Source organism: Aedes albopictus, chromosome 3, assembly GCF_035046485.1.
Source record: "Aedes albopictus strain Foshan chromosome 3, AalbF5, whole genome shotgun sequence".
Taxonomy (NCBI): Eukaryota; Metazoa; Arthropoda; class Insecta; order Diptera; family Culicidae; genus Aedes; species Aedes albopictus.
Window position 1 is genome coordinate 324,242,606 of NC_085138.1, and position 14,043 is coordinate 324,256,648.

A 14,043-nucleotide genomic window follows, 5' to 3' on the forward strand; every position below is an offset into this window, starting at 1 on the left:
AATAGCTGAAGGAGCTGTGTGCCGTTGAGCAAGACAGCTTCTAATTGGTTCTTTAGATCAAGAAGTTTTCCGTTCGAAAAGTAAACGAAAATTGAAACGGCGAAGGGCTAGGGGAGTCTGACCGCGACAATTGGGAGTTCGGTATCGAGATCCATCCCTTCAACCGTGGCGAGCAGCGTGTTCACCTCGTAGGCGTAGGCGTAGAGTATAGCCAAATTTGACCTGACGCCAATCTGCGTTCTCCAAAGTTCGGCCAACGGAGATATAGCTTCCGATGGAGGAGCATTTCATACTCAGCCGCTGGATGCCAGAACAGACGCTGTTTGAGCCGCACCTTCTTGGTGAACAGACGCTCGGGACGTACCTCCTCAATCTAGCTGAAGTCAGAAGGACAACAGTGCCCAGACTGCACTACCAGCTAAGCACACAACTCTTAGCTGGCGGTCTTTGTCATCGCTTGACCCATAGAAGCATGAGGCAGCCCTCTCGATTGTCAGAGTTTTATTCCTATCGGGGTGCAAAAATACGTCTTCATTATTGTATTATTTCCGTGATTTTGAACGAAATAGCTGCCGGAGATCCCGGAGAAGTAAATGAAAGTCAGAAATTGCGTCTCGAGAATGCTGGGATTCGTATAATTTGGCGAGTCTGTTGCTGCATACAGTTTTGGTGCCTGCACGTTGACAAACGTATCCTATGAACTTGACCCTTCCACTAGGCCTGAGATGACGTAGAGGTCTCTACGCCTTTCTTAGGTGTCCAGCTAATCTTTCTTTCCCATCCCTCAGCTGTCGCAAGGATGTGGTCAGGGCAACTCTCGGCCGTTGGAGGATTGCGTCAATCTTGTCTAAGAGCCAGCGATTAGCCCCCAAATCTCTGTGCTTTGGCAAAAGACGGGAAGGATGCAACTCTCACCTGTATCACCTATGAATTTGTGCGACTTGCTTACTGCTCACAGGGTGGCCACCCAGTCGGGAATTTCGGGAAAACCGGGAAAAACTCGGGAATTCGAAACCACCGGGAAAAAGTCGGGAAAACCTCGGGAATTGTTGCTAGCCACCGGGGTTTTCCAAAATTATAAAATTTGTATAGTGTCCAGTAGCATAAGTACGAGAATCTGTGGAAAATGCAGTCAACAACTGTTGAACTATATAACATAGTGGGTGAACTGGCGTAAAAACCATTCTTGGAAATTAATATCTTGTTGTAGAATCATGACAAATAAAGTTAATCATAGTGATGTTACCTAACATCACAATTTGAACAATTTCAAAGATATTCTAAAGAACATTGTGGTGGAAAGACTGCTTGAGACACATTCAAATATTTATAGATTCATATATCACTTATGCATTTCATGATGTACAATTTAGTGTGGGTCATCGGAACCGTTTTCTCAGATCAAAGCTTTCTTGGTTCCGTTTCGAGTCCTGAGTATCTGTGCAAAATTTGAGCACGATCGGTTGCGTCTACACTTTGCGCATTGCAATTGAAATTTGTATGGGATTTTCTATAGGAAAACATACTTTTTTGCATTTTTGTCATAAGTTGAAAAAGTTTGTCTGAAAATTACTATAAAATACCGATACTATAAAATGATAGCCTAGGATGTTCTGAAAAACTTTGAAAATGGTTATAACCAACGAACCGCATGCATGTGTTTATGTTTTAACATGTAAAGGAATAACAATAGCAACAAAATCATGCTGTTTCGCCAAGTAATGCCAACGCTATAACTTTTTCCATAAGCATCATATCACTTCGCGGTCTTCGACAAAGTTTTTCAGGACACCCTAGGCTATGTTTTCACTATATCGGTTACATTGTTTTAGAAAAACTCGAGCTTGTTATAAGAGAAATGTAAAAAAAGTGTGTTTTCCCATGTATAACCCCATTCGAACTTCAAACCCGATGAGCAAAACGTAGACATAACCGATCATGCCCAAATTTTGCACACTTATTTGGGCCCTGAAATGGGATCAAAAAAGCTTTGATCTGATGGGAAACCATTGAATTTTCCATTTTTCCATATAAACGATGACCCACTCTTTGTACATGTTCCTAAAAACATCAAGCGTCTTATAGAAGTTTTATAAAATTGTTATATTTTACAACTTTTTTTTCTAATAAAATATCCTTGTATCCTTGTGAATATTTGATATAGCCTTTGTCCTTTGAGCGTCAAGTCTTTGAGAAATTTGGATAGGATGCTGATAAATTTTTGAATGAGTGAATGAATTGCCCCAAGAATAAATTAAAATTAAAAATTATGTAATTCTGGATGAATAATTCTGGTGGAAACATTTTTACAATTAAAAAAAATAGTGAAAAACTATTGAAAGAATATTTGAAGGGATTTTTAGTACCTGATGGAATTCCTCAAAACACGCCTATTGTAGCTCAGAAAACTATTTCTAATATTTTGTTTGAAAGTTTTCTGTTGTTTTTCATGAAGTTCTTGGATATACTAATTTATTGAACTTGTGAATAAAAATGTTCGGAGAAAACCGGAGTAAGGTATCGGGAAAATCCCTTTTTGACGAAGCTATAGCAGAAGTCCCTGGTAAAACTCCTGGTTCAGCAAATTCTCGAGAATTTTGAGTATTCGTAGTTTCTAGTTAAACTACCAATTGAAATTCTCGCGGGAGTTCTAGTAAGTATTCAAAAGCATCTGGAGCAATATTGTTGTATGGGGAAATAAATAGTTCCCATAAATTTATAATAAATAAATAAATAAAATTTAATAATAAAAATAATAAATAAAATAATAATAAACAAATAAATATTGTTGTATGGTTTATGGAAATAAATAGTTCCCAAATAATGAATCTGCCTCTACATTTTGGGGGAAATACTTTCTCAAAAACTAATCTTTCAGGAATTCCTGGAGAAATTCTTGACATATCTGAAAATGTGATCAGAAATTAAATATCTGAGAGCTTCACATTGCAATCGCTGATGAAATAAATAAATGCTAGACGAGTATCAGACAAAATCTAAGATTTCTTTGATCTCTCAAATTTCTCCTAGAATTTACGATTCCAGCCTATAAGTAACCTGCCTGAATTTCTGCAGTAGCCACTGGTTTTCTATTAAAATATCTTGAAAATTATCTTCAAAAATACTACACTGAAGATCTTCCTAGAAATCGTTTCCAAATTTTTTTCACAAGTAATCTTTCCAGATATTTCACCAGAAGTTCATCCAGAATGTTGTTTTTTTCTGGGCATTCTGTTATTGCCTATTAGTTTCCCAAACAAACTTACCAAGAATTTTTCAGAAGAGATTGTTGTACTAAGAAATCCACTAATAATAAGTTCGTAAATCCCATAATCATACTGATAATTTCGACCCCCTCAGGATTATCTTTTTTTAATTTTATTTACTTAAACAACTGCATAATTTGTACGAGTAGGTCATCTATGAATCTAAGGAATGTTTAATGAAGAAGTCGTAACTTCAATGTCCATCATTGGATACGAGACAAACAACACATAACTTAACTTTAGCTTTAATTTAACTATGTTAAATCGAAGGCCTTGGAAATATTCAATATTAATTCTCTTACATTTTTCTTAGTAAGTTACGTTTACGTTTCACTGTAAATCATTATATTTTAGAATCGGGAAAAATTTCAAAAACCTATCGGGAAAACCGGGAAAAACTCGGGAATTTTATTTGCCGCTCTGAGCGGCCACCCTGTGCTAAAGTTAATTTTATCACAAAGGAAACTATGTTCTTACTCTCATATTTATGGCGTGAAAGTAAACTACGCCGCAAATATATGAGTTAATGTATAGCGTCCTTGGTGATAATTATAGGAAAAACGCCAACCAACAAGTTTGTCGAAGATCATATTTCAATAATATGCTTCTGAACTGTTTATTAGACGTATGAGCCAAACGATTGCCAAGTGACTCAAAATATCTTTAATCCAAGGATTGAAGGACTTTTAAAAGCGATTAGTTTAGTTAGGTCTCTCTGTTTCAAAAGAAAAAAAAATACGCGGTGATTTTACAGCTAGCTAATGCTTAAGGTAACGAAGCCACCCCTCGAATTTTCAAGAGCACAAATCTGAAGATCCGAATGTCGGTTTGAGCTGAAAAGTTGATCAATTGGTCACCACCAGCGGGTGGTCAATCGATCAACTGTTCAGCTCAAACCGGCATTCGGTTTTTCAGATTTGTGCTCTTGAAAATTCGAGGTGTGGCTTCGTTATATATTCACCTTAACTGGGCACAAACAAATCGATAACAGTCTATACCAAATGAATTTTCTTCTAGCAAATTATCTGGCAAAACAATTCATAGGCTTAACAAGCATAATAGGGTGGGGCGGGGCAAGATGGGTCGCGGGGCAAGATGGGTCAGTGCCATTTTTGGGCGCATTACTCATGTTTTGATTATAGTAATAATTTTGTTAGATGACCAGCATGAATATACAAAAGTTTGAGGCATTGATTGAAAAATTATTCACTCTCATTGGAAATAAAAAATAAAATGATTTTTAGCCATGTTTCTTATGCGATACATTCCATATAATCTCCATATAAACGGCCGCGGGGCAAGATGGGTCACCTTCAATTTTGAACGTATTTTTGGAGCATTCAAAAGTTATTTATTTTTTATTACAAGACTATCTCATAAACGACTTCAATCAAGCGGAATGAACGCTCAAAATTATAACATAAAATTATGATAATTTTTTAGTAAAAACATCGATTTTCAAGTCGCTTTAGGACCACTCAAATCATAAAGTTTCTTATATTCCAAATAAATTTATAAAATGTTTACTAGTAGCTCTTGTTTACTCAGTATGGATATGGAGCATATCTGAATGCGGAACAAATCTTATATTTTGACGTTTTTCGTTGAGGGAATGTGAATTACTTAAAAGGTGACCCATCTTGCCCCGCCCTTTTTTCACGGCGCAAAATCGATCACTTTTTGAAACTGCTTGTTCAACATCATATTTTGTATTCAATGAACTTTTTATCGACTTTTAGCATAGCTTACTAGTGTATTAAAGAGTAGCGGACGAATACAAACCAATACGATTTGTATTTACAAAGTTATGGGGATCTATCCTTAGGTGACCCATCTTGCCCCGCCCCACCCTACTTACCGAACCTCAATTTCTTATTCTTGCAGACCCTCATCCATTCGTCGACAGAACTCGTGTGCTGTTGTAAAATTAACCAACGGTTCCCGTTCATATTTGTGTCGCTTGTCGATCAAGGAGAAATAGCCAACTGAGAAGAATTTAGTGAAAGTTGTTTTTTTTTCGTAAGTGATTCCGCTCGTGTACGGTTCGCGGCCGCAAAAATACACGAAAAGGCACAAGTGGAGCCGTAGGAGCATTTGGTCACCCCATCGGGTACACACGGGTGACTTCGTTTGGGTGGTGTGAACGAGAAGAAGAAGAAAGGTATCAGAACTGATTCAATACAAAAGTGAAAGAAAGAAACCAGAGCAAGCTGTGCGAGAATAAATCGCCCCCGTAATCACAGCAGGCAATGCAGAGTGCAGAGGACACTTCGAATCTTATGGACACCGATCACAGTGCGTCGTTGTCCGCGTCGTCGCCGCCGTTGAACAGTGCCACTTCTTCGTCGGCGGCCAACGTTGGAGGAGCAGCTGGTGCCGGTGCCGGTGCCGGTGCCGGACCTGCGGTTGCACAGTCCGGGCGCACCGGCGAAGCTCTGGAGTATCACTGCCGTATGCTGGAAGGTACCGATCCATCGTCGAGCCTCGAAAACAGACTCGCCTACTATTCTCTCTATCTATTTTATCTAAGTATATCAAAGATTCAAACTAGACCAGCAGTCCAGAACAACCGCAGGACAAACGCTATAATCGATATCTTGACGCTCTTTTAACTAATTCCCAACAGACTTTCGCAGTAGTATTATATCCGATCATGTTTCTTTTTCGGTTTTCGGGATGTTTTAGTTATGATTTTTTTTACTGAAAAATCTTCTAGTAAAATATTGAGAACAGAATGACGCGAGTTTCGGTTTGTGATCTAGTTTACCGCAAGAACTCTCGGTTCTCAACGGTGACGGTTTGCTTTGATTAAATAATCCCGCGAATTAATAGCGACAAACAAGCAGCGTGCGAAACAAGTGCGGGATATCTCATAGGCCATGATTGAGAAATCTTATCACACCCTGTCAACAGCGAACATGTTAGAATAGAGCAGTGTGCCAGTGGTAAGGTTTTCGACCGGTGGTTTTACATGCGCGTGGACACAGTTTGAACTCTTGTTTTGCGGCGGCGTTCGGTTGCGCCTACTTGGACGGACGATATTGGTTTGTATATAATACAGCTAAGCACATTATGCAATAATAATTGAGTGGTAGGAGATAACAAGTACAACAACATCACGTGCAATCATCAAGTTGATAGGCTTTGTGTCTTTATTTTGCAATTCATTTCAAAGTCTCAGATTTAGAAGAGTAAATTGTGTAGTTTGCTATTTAAAATACTTGTGGTTTTTTACTCATTCATTTATTTGGACTAAGGGTGTCATATGAACATAACGCAGCTGAAATTATTTGTATATTTTTGTTGTTACGTTGTTTACATTTTTCAAATTTATACTGCCTCAATACTATATTAGTTTAAAGAGCCAAAGTAATGGTAGCTTTAGGAGAAAGCTTTTGTTAAAACTATTAATTTATTTGAGTACTGCCAACTGATCTTATAATGATCTTATTGCAAATTATCTTAAAACTAATTTAAACTATTTAAACTAAACTATTTCATCTCAATGCAGGCCAAAACAGTGTCGACTTGGGCCACATTCTGCCTATGTACTTCTGTGTATTGAGAGAAAAATAGAGGCTCTGTAGAAGCAAAACGTAGGGAAAGGGTGCGGTGTAGGTTAGGTATAACAAACATAATTAGAACAACTTTGAGTCACCGTTGAGTTTTATATTTCAGAATTGATGATTTTTTTTTTCGGTGAAAAAATACTTTCCAAATCGTCTTGGCATGACGTTCCGACCTACTTCATTCAACCATCATCAGATATAAAACATTTGTTCGCCATCACTGTGGTCTATCAAGAACTCAAGAAATAACATCAGTTTGACTCTAATGTAAATTCAATCGAATCAAACAAGATGTTTGAACTGAAATCTTAACAGTAGACAATGGAGGACGCACTAACACCCAGTGGAGAGTTGTCCGTTTGACGAAAAGTTTTCTCAGAGCGGGAATCGAATCAACACTCTGTGACGAAACGACTGACGCCGATAAGCACATGACCAATAAACCTACGAAATTCTACTAGGAATAAAAGCAAAACCAAGATGATTGCACTTACGATGTTTGTTGTACAAGTCTCTCGAAACAAAATAATTCATATTCAAACAATCACACGAAAGAAAATATGTTTTTAAAAAAGTGCATTTCAAATAGCAAGACATCGAAAAAACTGTAAGTGTGTATAATATTCGTGTTATCATAATCACCAACAGCTTCAAAAAGTCGTCGTAAGCCAGTGAAAGAATACAACAACCCCAAGAGACTGCTGCTACAGATTGGAGTGTGCAACAAACGCGACCTTTGTTGGCTTCGGTTTTACGTTTGGCACTGATAAGACAGCGTCAAAAAAGAAGAAGAAAAGTGGGCTTATCGATAGTACAAAGGAAAAGTGATACAAAGTTGAAAAAAAAAATAACTTCAACAATATTTGTATAATCAATTCTAAAGCAGAGGGCAGCAAAGAAAGCAAAAAAGAGTGCGAGGTCGTGTTGTGTTTGGTTATCGCCAAAGCTTTAAAAGGAAGGTGTCATAATAGTGTTCCCCGCTCGCGTTTCGATTCCCGCGTGATTGAATGCTCCCTAGTAATATGGGTATGCAATATGAAGGAGTCAGTGTTTTTCCCTCGAGTGGAAGTGCACTTTGTTGCAGTTCAGCGGCATTGTTGAACGAATAATAGCGAAGAATCACACGTTTTGCATTGATCCAACCAGCGTCGTTCGTCGTCAGTTTTGTCGTGTTTGTGATCGTTCTTGGCGTCGCCAACGTATTTTAAATGGGGGGGATACTATGGAGAAAATGTATACCGAAGCATGGACAGTGTATTTTGAAGGAGGAGGAAGAAAAATGCACGAAAAAATCAATAAAGAAAATTGCAGTGAAATCGAAAAGCCAATGAACTGTGAAATCGTAGCACCGAAATGAAATAAGTAAAATTGGGGCTCCATATGAACGCGGTCTAATGTAAAGTATGTTGTGTGATGATGCCTGGGGGCCGTGCGAAGATCCTACTTCAGACGAAGCAGGGAGTGTGAATGTGTGCTAGAAATTGCAAGAAAGAGTACGCCGAAAAGCAATTGTTTAGCAATCCACGAGCGTAAGCATTCACACAATACCCAATAAGTGCAACGTGATTGTTTCGTTTCAGCTGCTGTATCAAATATAAATAATTGCATTTTGTGATAGAAAAAAAAATGAATCAGTGCATCGTCCAAACGCGCGAATCAGAGTTTCAAACAGTGTCAACAGTGTGTAAACCGGGTTTCTAATAAAGCGAAATGTGCAGATCAGCGACAGGAAGAAAATCCTGTCAAAGGATCACATCTCTCTATCGTCTGCCTGTGGATAACCTTCATCCTGAAAGCATGGAGGATTCTCGCTGCTCGGCTCGAACCGGATCCGGGTGGCGACAAAACAAGATCCCGGATATTAACCGTCCACGTGTGCATCATTCTGTGTGTTCGTTCGTTGGCTTTGGTTGAGATTTACTCGAGAAGAAAGTTTGCGATCCAGCGCTCCTCATCTGTTCTCTAACCGCTCGCGCAATCTTCACTCGAGCTCTCGCACACGTGTCCATCGTGGGTGTGGTGTGTACGACTCTGGTATGATTTATATCCACTAGATTCATAATATAAAAGAAAAAATAAGGACCGAAAAAACATCATGCTGACCCTAGTTGGTGCTACTTTGTGAAAGAACTCTAAAAATTGTTGCGTTTAATTTCAGATCTCTCTGATACGAATTGATTGTGTTGCATTGCATCCCTACCCACCTCTTTAGTGTATCGAACAAAACACGTCCTTCATAATGCATCTTCTTTACTCGAAATGTGTACTCTCCGCATCATACAGTATACGACAATCCCTCTATTTGCCTTTCTACTTTCAACCTCGCTGGGAAAACCCGTGTTCCCGATTGGCCAAAGAACCTTATTTTACATGCCATTACCCTATTCATTAATTTCATAACTCTATTCAAATATCATTTTATAGTATTCTACTTTACAGACTAAATTATGGTGCAAACAAGTGATGCTGGAAGCAATAAATAGGTGTGAGGGCTCTAGACTACAATAGTAAATTAAAACTCAGGTTATAAAAATGTTTATTAACTTATATGCGAAAACTTTACCAACATAAAACTATCAGTGGAGTACTAGATTGAAAGTAATGAGCTGGCTTTTGGCTAGTGAGATAATAAATTCTCCATTTCTGCAACGAAATGGTGCAAACAGCGTGAATAGCAATGATGTCTTGGCTAATTTGATGTTGTCGCAGCAAAACTCTGAGTTCCTCTTGAGGTTCCTGTACTGGAAAACCGGAAGTTCTTAGGGGGTTTTATTCAAAAAGTAACGAACTTTACTACTTGTACATCTTATCTACTCAAAAGTAAAGTCTACAAAGTTCATTAAATTGTCGATTTTTTCCAGAAATTTCGTTAGAGCTTCTTTCTGGAATTTCTTTCAAAATATTTCATGGATTGCCTTTCTTTTTGGTATTCCAGATACCGCGGAATTTCTCTCTTGAAGATTTTTCTCGATTACTTCCGGTGTTCCCCTTGGGACTTCTCCAAAAGTTCTTCCTGGGGTTTCTCCCAGACTTTCCACAAGAGTGAGATTTCTACTAGAGCTTCTTCTACAAAGATTTTTAAGAATATTCTGCAGGAGCTCTTCCCGAGATTTCATCCGAACTTTCTCCTGCAATTTCTTCAAGAAATTTGCATAAGTTTTCTTCTAGTTCTAAGTTCCTGGAATTTCAGCCGGAATCTTACCTGAAGGTGCTCGCGGTATTTCTTCTGGAGTTTCACCAGAGATATCTCTCGGAGTTTTCCTGGGACTTCTCTCAGAAAATTCCTTCCAGTGTTTATTCTGGAATGTCTTTCACAGTTTTTCTCCATTTATTCTGGACTTTCTCCCCTAAGATTTATTCCGGAGTGCCTACGTGGCCGGCGCCGGTACTGACAATTTAAAGTTTTGAACCTTCAAAATTGCACATTGAGGATGGAAAGGCCCCATCCATTTGGTTCCCTGTGCAATGTTGACTGTTCTGGTCAGTAACGGAGTAGCACCTACGAATTGTACGGTCATCTCATGCTCATGCTCATGCTAAGATTTATTCCGGAGTGCCTTTTAGGGATTGCTGCAAGGGGCTGTCCATTAATTACGTAAGGGTTTTTGGGGGGAGGGGGGGTTTGAAAAATCTTACGAGCCATACAAAAATATTCGGGCTGTCATACAAAAAATCTTACAAGGGGGGGTGGGGTGTCGAAAAATCGCAAAAAATCCCTTACGTAATAAATGGACAGCCCCCAAGAATTATTAAGGTACACCGGGGCAACTTGAAACAGGTGGGGCAAGATGAAACATGAAGTTTTGAAACAGATTTCAATACAATTTGGTAATTTATCCTTCGTCAAAAGATTGTTTGAATCAAATCCAAGGATGGAAGAAAATCACTTCATACGATAAATGATACACCATACGAACAATCAAAGATAGCCGTTGCTCTTGCGGTAGCATGATACGACACCCTCGCACTGTGCTCGTATCACAGAGCAATCAAACATCTGATGCACGCTTTATCGCGGGATCTATCGTTATCGGATCATGTTACAAGTCGCGATAAACTTTATTCATCCCGATTATAATAACTTTTGCACCCGGAACCAAAATTCATGATCTGGAATATTACATTCATATGCAGATCGTGAAGCTTCAGCAATAAGAATGCACAAAAAGTGACCGAAAATCGAAATTTATCATTTCGACCTCATGATAACGATCGCATCGCGGCCGCACATGCCGAGCGATTCATTATTCGCGGAGCATGGTTTGTTATGAATGCTTGACGACAAAATTCTATCGTTGTTGCTATGATCGCGCGATGCCATCCAACCGCGACACATTTGGGATCCTATCATGATCACTAGATTTCCATCCTTGATCAAATCCTTGAGAAATAAATCAAATATTTTTTATGCTTGTATTCTGCTCCCTACTCGCATAACAGTCCCATTTGTAAAAAGTAGAAATTGAGAAAAAAGCGTTTGAAGTTTGACAACCCGCTCCCATACTTTGAAAAATCGTCATAACTTGAAAGATATTTCGATCATCTCAAAACTTTCACAGATTATTTTTCACCACAATACATAACTGTGAAAAATATTACGTTGACTACAACATTGTTCAGTTCTGTATTACAGGGTACACGAATTCGTAATGGGACTGTTATGCGGGTACTTTTAATATGGGACCCTCACGATTTGGTATTTTTTCGCACATTGACATAAAAATCCGAAATTTTTATAATGTGTTTTAAAAATACGTTGAAAATGATGTTGATGGCTATTCATAACGTACATTTACCATCAATATAAGGTACACTATTTTTGTCTCTATTTGCGCTAAATCTGAGAAGCAATTAGTAAATGGATAAATTCGAACTTTTTAATGTTGTACGTATCGTATCAAAGTAAAATGCACATTGAATTTGCCATATCGAGGGTACGTTTTATCTAAGATTACCTATTTTCTGATGGAGTTTTTCCCGTGATTTCTTTCAGAACTTTTTCAAGGATTTTCCTCATAGTAATTCACAGGACTTCTTACAGTGATTCTCCCGAGATTATTTTCTACAGATTGTCTGAGAACTATTCCCAGAGCTCCCCTCCAGAATCCCTACCGCAAATTGTCCCGGGAAGCTGGGTTCTCCTATTAGGATTTCTTTAATTTTTGCTTTGCTCACAGAGCTGCTGCAGGGATTTTTTCCAGACGTATTTGTTGAAACGTATCTTAGAAGAATCTACGAAATTCATTCTAAGAAATTTTCGACAAAAATATTAGAAGAAGTCTAAGTGAAATTTTACGAATAACTTCACAAAAACCTATTAGAGAAAGAAACATCATGCAGAAATCCTTAGAGGAAATAGAAGTCCCAGAACCGGAGAAAGCCAGAAAAAAAACTCCGGCAAATCTCCAGGGAAAACTTTTGATAAAATCAAAGAAGAACTCACAAGAAGGTGAGATACTTCGAAAGAATTTAAAGGAGGAATTGCAGTAGAAACCCAAGAAGGAAACTTAATCCTTAATCCTTAGAAGATCCCTTGAAAAGTATTCACTGGAATAGTCAAGATAATCGGTACCGCTCAGTTTTATTTAAAATTGTTGTTATTTTCAGTTTTCTGTAGGATGTTTATCGAAATCTCAACATTACTACACCACCGGCACAGAGTACCACCGACACTCAAGTCTAGCTTCAAAACCGTTTATGGAATCTGACGATCATATGGTCTTTGCAGTCACTAATTGAACTCCTGCATGTTTTTTTCCTGTGTTTTTTTAAAGCGCTTAAATTATATTTCTCTATAAAACAAATTGTCGGTGGAAATGTCGAAATAGGGTAATTTTCCAATTGTTGCACGGCTAAAAATTCGCCAATTGTTGCATAAGAATGAAATGAAGTGTGCAACAATAGGCGAGTTTTTAGCCGTGCAACAAATGGAAAATTAACCTAATTCTTATCAATTGACAAAAAATAACAGCTAAAAATTCAAAAATATTCCTAAATCGAGTTTTGTTTTATCTTTGAAAGAGCTTTGCAAAGATAGTTCTTGGAAGAATTAAGTCACCCCGTTAGAAAACCTGAAAAATTCAGGGAATTTTATTACGTCTTATCAGAAGTCTGACACCTCGAAATGTTAATTTCCGTGTAGGGTGTTTCAGGTAATTTGGACAGACCGTTACGCGTAGGGTAAAAGCACTAGACTTCGCCACTGTTCTTGTCTTCGCCCCCTCTATACAATTTCCATTTTTTGATGTATGAAGTGGCGAAGATTAGAGCAGAATTTTAGGGGGGCGAAATCTAGTGTTTTTACCCTGTATATTTTGGACAATTCCATTTTATTTTACCGTAAATGTCCAAACTATATACGCTTAACGGTCTGTCCAAAATACCTGAATTCCCCTATTTTAACCCTCTATTACCCAAATTTTTGATTTTGATCTAAATATCATTTTTCGTCATCTAAAATCGATTTAAACATGTTTTGGAAGATGATCCTTTTCAATTCTCGATTTCGTGAATTTCAGTTTTTGATTTTTCTAATTTTTATTTTTGAACATCCCCACACTTTTATATTTTTCCTGAAAGCCTTTTGAGATGAAAACATTTTGAGATTTTATGATTATTGTTGAAATATTATTATTTTAAATTTTTTTCACAGAAAATTTTATTTTCCGTGTAATTTTAGGGAAAATAATTTTAGAGTGTATTCGATTCCCTTAAACTATTACACAAGGATAGAATGATTTGGGAAAAATTTAAAATATGTTAATTGTAGCGATTCAATACAAAATAAACAATGACTTCTAAAAGGTGACTAAAACATCAATTTTTCAATGATTTTTAAAAAATGTAAATACGCTTTAAAATACACCAAAAACCATTTTGAGATATACAGAACAGTCTTAAATATCAGCCAAAAATTTAAAAAAATGATTTTTTACGAAACAAAAATTTCAAAAATGCTCAAACTATACCCCGTCTAAAGGCGGGGTTGGGTATTAGAGGGTTAACTTAAAAGCCAATTCTACACTTATATAAGTTTGTGATAAACGATGATATTTCATTATTTATCCTCAAAATCATATAACCGATTATCAAAAAAAAACTGTTTTCAACCTACTCAAACTTCAAACAGTGAATTTTTTAAACTAATTGTATTTTTTTTCGCAAATCATAAACCCACGCAAAAATAATTTATGTTGCGAATTGATGCT

The 14,043-nt window shown here is 37.5% G+C and overlaps 2 protein-coding genes across 2 annotated transcripts in view; both read left to right on the forward strand.

Annotated features, from left to right (window-relative positions):
• Positions 1 to 851, forward strand: part of LOC134290827 (uncharacterized) — a 29,764-nt gene extending 28,913 nt beyond the window's left edge. The window contains exon 3 of the mRNA XM_062858032.1: positions 789 to 851. Within this exon, the coding sequence (XP_062714016.1) occupies positions 789 to 851 (63 nt within the window). The remainder of the gene's footprint in view (positions 1 to 788) is intronic.
• Positions 1 to 14,043, forward strand: part of LOC109401152 (pre-mRNA-splicing regulator WTAP) — a 57,602-nt gene that overhangs the window by 13,248 nt on the left and 30,311 nt on the right. Inside the window, exon 2 of the mRNA XM_062842821.1 lies at positions 5,151 to 5,729. Within this exon, the coding sequence (XP_062698805.1) occupies positions 5,516 to 5,729 (214 nt within the window). The 5' untranslated portion in view covers positions 5,151 to 5,515. The remainder of the gene's footprint in view (positions 1 to 5,150; positions 5,730 to 14,043) is intronic.